The 4,169-nt window shown below is 62.2% G+C and overlaps 1 protein-coding gene across 1 annotated transcript; it reads left to right on the plus strand.

Annotated features, from left to right (window-relative positions):
* The first annotated feature begins 358 nt into the window (after positions 1-358).
* Positions 359-3,871, plus strand: IL17C (interleukin 17C). The gene is made up of 4 exons (XM_052656174.1): positions 359-394; positions 566-634; positions 2,859-3,199; positions 3,610-3,871. The coding sequence occupies exons 1-4, from the start codon at positions 359-361 to the stop codon at positions 3,869-3,871; spliced, it is 708 nt and encodes a 235-aa protein (XP_052512134.1).
* The last annotated feature ends 298 nt before the right edge of the window (positions 3,872-4,169 follow it).

The following is a 4,169-nucleotide window of genomic DNA, read 5'->3' on the forward strand; positions in this document are numbered from 1 at the left end:
CCATAAGATGGGGGAGAACTTTGAGCCTGGAGTTGCAAGAGCCTAGAGCAAACCTGTCCTGCAGTCCACCTCCCCAGCTCAGGCCCACTTGGGCTGCTCCTATCCAGCCAGGGCTGCAAGGGCTCTGAGTCACAGGCAGGGACAGAGGGACTGTCCCTGCTGAGTCTGTCCGTGTGTCTCCTGCCCTGGATCTGCCTTTTTCTCTCTCCGCTGCCTTCTGTCCGCAGTGTCTGTATCTGTCTGAGTCTCCTTGGATCTCTGTGCCTATCTCCTTCCATCCCTCCTCCCGCACCTCCATTTCCCACTCTGTGCCCCCTCCATCCCCTTTCTGCATCTCTCCAGGCAGGGACTTGGGAGCATGGCCCTATGGGTGCAGTCTGGGGACAGGGATATGGTGGGTGTGGTTTAGTGGTCTGGGGGCGGAGCCATCCAGGACACCACCTCAACAGCCTTCTGGCCTTCCTCCTGCAGCGCCCTTTCCAGTCTTGCCCAACCTGGTACTGGTGTGCTTGCCTCAGCCACCCACAGGAATGAGGCACTGCTGGGCCCCGCCCTGTCTTTCCAGCTGGTGCCCCAGACCCCGACCCCAACCCCAACCAGCCCGCCAGTGCCCACAGAACAGATCAGGGCAGCGGTGAGGGAGGCACATGGCCTGGCCTCAAGACTTGTGCCTGGCTCGCCCACTCTCTCAGCTGTTCAGAGAGACACAGAAAATGCCAGAGCTCAGCCCTCGATGTAGGGACCACCGCGCAAGCGAGTTCTACAGCCTTTCACTTCCAAAGATCCTGTGTGGGGACCCCAGCCACACAAAGGCAAGGCCACTGCTGGGGCCACCTCCCTGGTCTCCTAGTGGCTTCTCCCCAGGGACTGTTGCCAGGCACAGGTACCACTTCCCCTCACTTGTGGGGCCCAGGCAGGAGGGACTGGAATTTCTGAGGTCGAGTGCCCTGTAGGAAGGTGGGGTCTTTCTCAACCTGAGCATCTGGGCCAGGAGAAGGTATAAAGGGCTCTGTTGTTCCTCTAAAACCATGTCGAGGTCTGAATAGCCCCAGTGCCCATGAGGAATGTGCCTTTATCTGAGGAAAGGGTCTCTGCAGCTGTGGTCAAGTTCAGATCTTGATGAATCATCCTGGATTAGGAGAGTGTGAAAGCCGTGGAGGAGGAGAGACACCTGGGGAGAGAGGTGCCCGCGGGAACTCCGAGGACCACAGGAGCCACCAGGGCTGGGAGAGAGGCCCTGCCTACACTGACCTGGGGCTTCCGGCCTCCAGGCCTGAGAAAAGACACTTCTCTTAAGGCCCCAGTTGTGACGAATACAGGTGGTGAGCTCCCCACTGCAGGAGGTGCATCAGCAGAAGGTGGGTGGCCATGGGCAGGGGCGTGGTAGGCAGGAACAGCCTGGGGACGCAAAGTGTCCATCCATTCATCAGGAAGAAGCAGGGAGAACAGCTATGACGCAGCGCCTGCTCCGGAAACGTTTACTCCAGATCAAGATGTGCAGGGAGGGTGGACTGGAGGCCCAGAGTCACGCACTGCCCAGGAGAGGCCCTGGGAGGGCCCAGGTGTTACCCTGCCTCTGCCAGTGCTGCCTCAGGGGTCTTCCTATCCACCCACCCTGGGCCTCCAAACTCAGACTGGTGCCTTGATGGCGTGCATTCTGCCTCCTGCGGGCAGGTGGGAAACCAGGAGAGCTGACCCGATCCTCCAAGGCGAGGCCCTCCTCAGCTGGACATGTGGTACAGATTCAAGAGACCAGGGCAGACAGGCCCTCCCAGGATGGTGTCTGAACCTAGAATTCAAAACTTTGCAGAATCTGGCTCCAAACCGTCTCTTTTTCGGCATAACAAAGTTCCCCACCCCATCACCCCCAGCCAGCTGCACAGACTTGCTACAGGTGGGCTCCTGGGGCATCCTTAGAAACCTTCCTAGGGCACCCTGCATCTTAAAGGTTCAAGGGTACCATCACCCCCTCGCGCTTAGACTTACACTTTGTTAATAAAACCACAAAAGCCCAACAGAGAAACCTGAAGACGTTCACTGGCCCCTGTCCCTTCTGGGACCTCCCTCTTGGCAAGAGGAATGGTTGAGAGAATCAAGCCTGTGGGGGACTGGACAGCAGCGCAAAATGAAGGAGCCCCCCGCCCCCCGGGCACCAGGTCCAAACAGCAGAAACATACAAGTGGCTAGGACTCGAGCTTACAGAAGGTTCAAGAGTGTCAGGCAAGACCCTTCATTCTCGGCCACATTTGCAAGTGCTCTGCCTGAGGCAGTATCCCCCCCTGGGGGATGCCAGGGAGGGATGGGGGAGAGATGGGGGTGGCGGAAGAGGGAGGAGGAGGAGGGGAGGGGACGGTTACAGGGAGGGAAGGAGGAAGCGCAGCCAGGCACTTCCCGAGGAGGAAGCAGCGCCCAGATTTTCCCCAGGTGTGGCCCCAGGTATAAAGGGCACCACGGGCCAGCCGCCGCCAGGTCAACCACCAGGGACGTGCTGGAGCGGGAGCCCAGAGCCCAGCCCCTGCTGCGATGGTAAGATGCTCCTCTCCCCGTGCCCCCACCTGCACAGGGCTGCCTGGTCCCGAAGGGCTGGTGGTTCACTGACCCCCCAGGCTGAGGGTGTGGGGGGTAGGGTCCAGGAAACCCATCAGATCTTGGGGTCAAAGGGAGCCAGGATCCTGGATCCCGGGTTCGCTGGTGAGCTTGGGCTGAGAGGCTGGCCCCTCCGGACCTCCTGTTCCCTCAGCTGTAGAGGGAGGCTACACCTCCCCCACCCCATCCTTCCACCGGGAGCAGAGCCCGCGGGTGGCAGTGGAGGGCCCCGTCCCTGACCACCCCTCACCACCCACCGCCTGTTCCACCAGCTCCTCCCTGGCCTCCTGCTTCTGCTCTGGCTTCCCTCCAGCCTGGCTCGCCACAGCCCCTCTCTCCAGGTGGGGGCCCACAGCCACCCCCACAGCCCTGGGACCCTGCGCTGCTACTCCGCAGAGGAGCTGCCGCTGGGCCAGGCCCCCCCTCACCTGCTGGCTCGAGCTGCCAAGTGGGAGCAGGCGTTGCCAGTGGCCCTGGTGTCCAGCCTGGAGGCGGTAGGCCACAGGAGGAGGCACGTAGGGGCCCCGGCCGGGACTCAGTGCCCCGTGCTGCAGCCGGGAGAGGTGCTGGAAGCTGACGTCCACCAGCGCTCCATCTCACCCTGGAGATACCGGTGAGGGCGGGCTCCCAGGGCCTGGGCACTCTCCCCGTGACCGTGACCTCCGGCTGGCGGTTCCAGCTCCGTGAGGGCAAGGGTGAGGCTCCACATGAGCCAGTCCTTGCCTCGTGTCTCGATCGCAGCCAGACCTGGGACACCAGGGTCCCCTGGGTTATTTGGGGGCCCCTATCTGAGTCCTTGCAGGGGTGAGACGGGGCCAGGTGGGAAGAGAGCAGGCTTCCATGCTCCGGGAGGCCATGGGGCACAGTCACACCTGCACTCACTGGGCACCAGCTGTGTGCCACGTGCTCTCAGCGCCCCACACCGCAGGCCCTGGGCCCTGAGTGCATATGGCTTGGGCGGGGGGGCATGGGCAGGGAGGGAGGTGCCCTCCAGGCTCTCTGACACTCCGCTTGTCCCCGCAGCGTGGACATGGATGAGAGCCGCTACCCACAGAAGCTGGCTTTCGCTGAGTGCCTGTGCCGGGGCTGTATCAGCGCCAAGACGGGCCGCGAGACGGCCGCACTCAACTCGGTGCCGCTGGTCCAGAGCCTCCTGGTGCTACGCCGCCGGCCCTGCTCCCAGGACGCCATGGGGGCGCCCACGCCTGGGGCCTTCACCTTCCATGCCGAGTTCATCCGCGTGCCCGTGGGCTGCACCTGTGTCCTGCCCAGGTCGGCCCGGTGACTGCCGCTTGGCTCCTGAACTGGCCTCCAGGGAGGCCCTCCTATTTATGTGTATTTATTGGTTATTTATGTGCCCCTTGGGTCTCGGGCAGGTACGAGGCTCCAGGAAGGGCTGGCTCCAGGAAAGGCTGGGGTGGGGAGGGGGGCGGGGGCCTGCGGCCAGCAGCCCCCACCTTGAAAGACAGTTTACCCTTTTACAGAAACAGCTGGGCTAGAAGGAACATTTTCACTGTTCTAGGACTTGTTAAAACACCTACAGAAAAGGGGAACTGTGTTCTGATGGCTGCCTCCACCTCCAG

The sequence above is a fragment of the Budorcas taxicolor genome, chromosome 18 (assembly GCF_023091745.1).
Source record: "Budorcas taxicolor isolate Tak-1 chromosome 18, Takin1.1, whole genome shotgun sequence".
NCBI lineage: Eukaryota > Metazoa > Chordata > Mammalia > Artiodactyla > Bovidae > Budorcas > Budorcas taxicolor.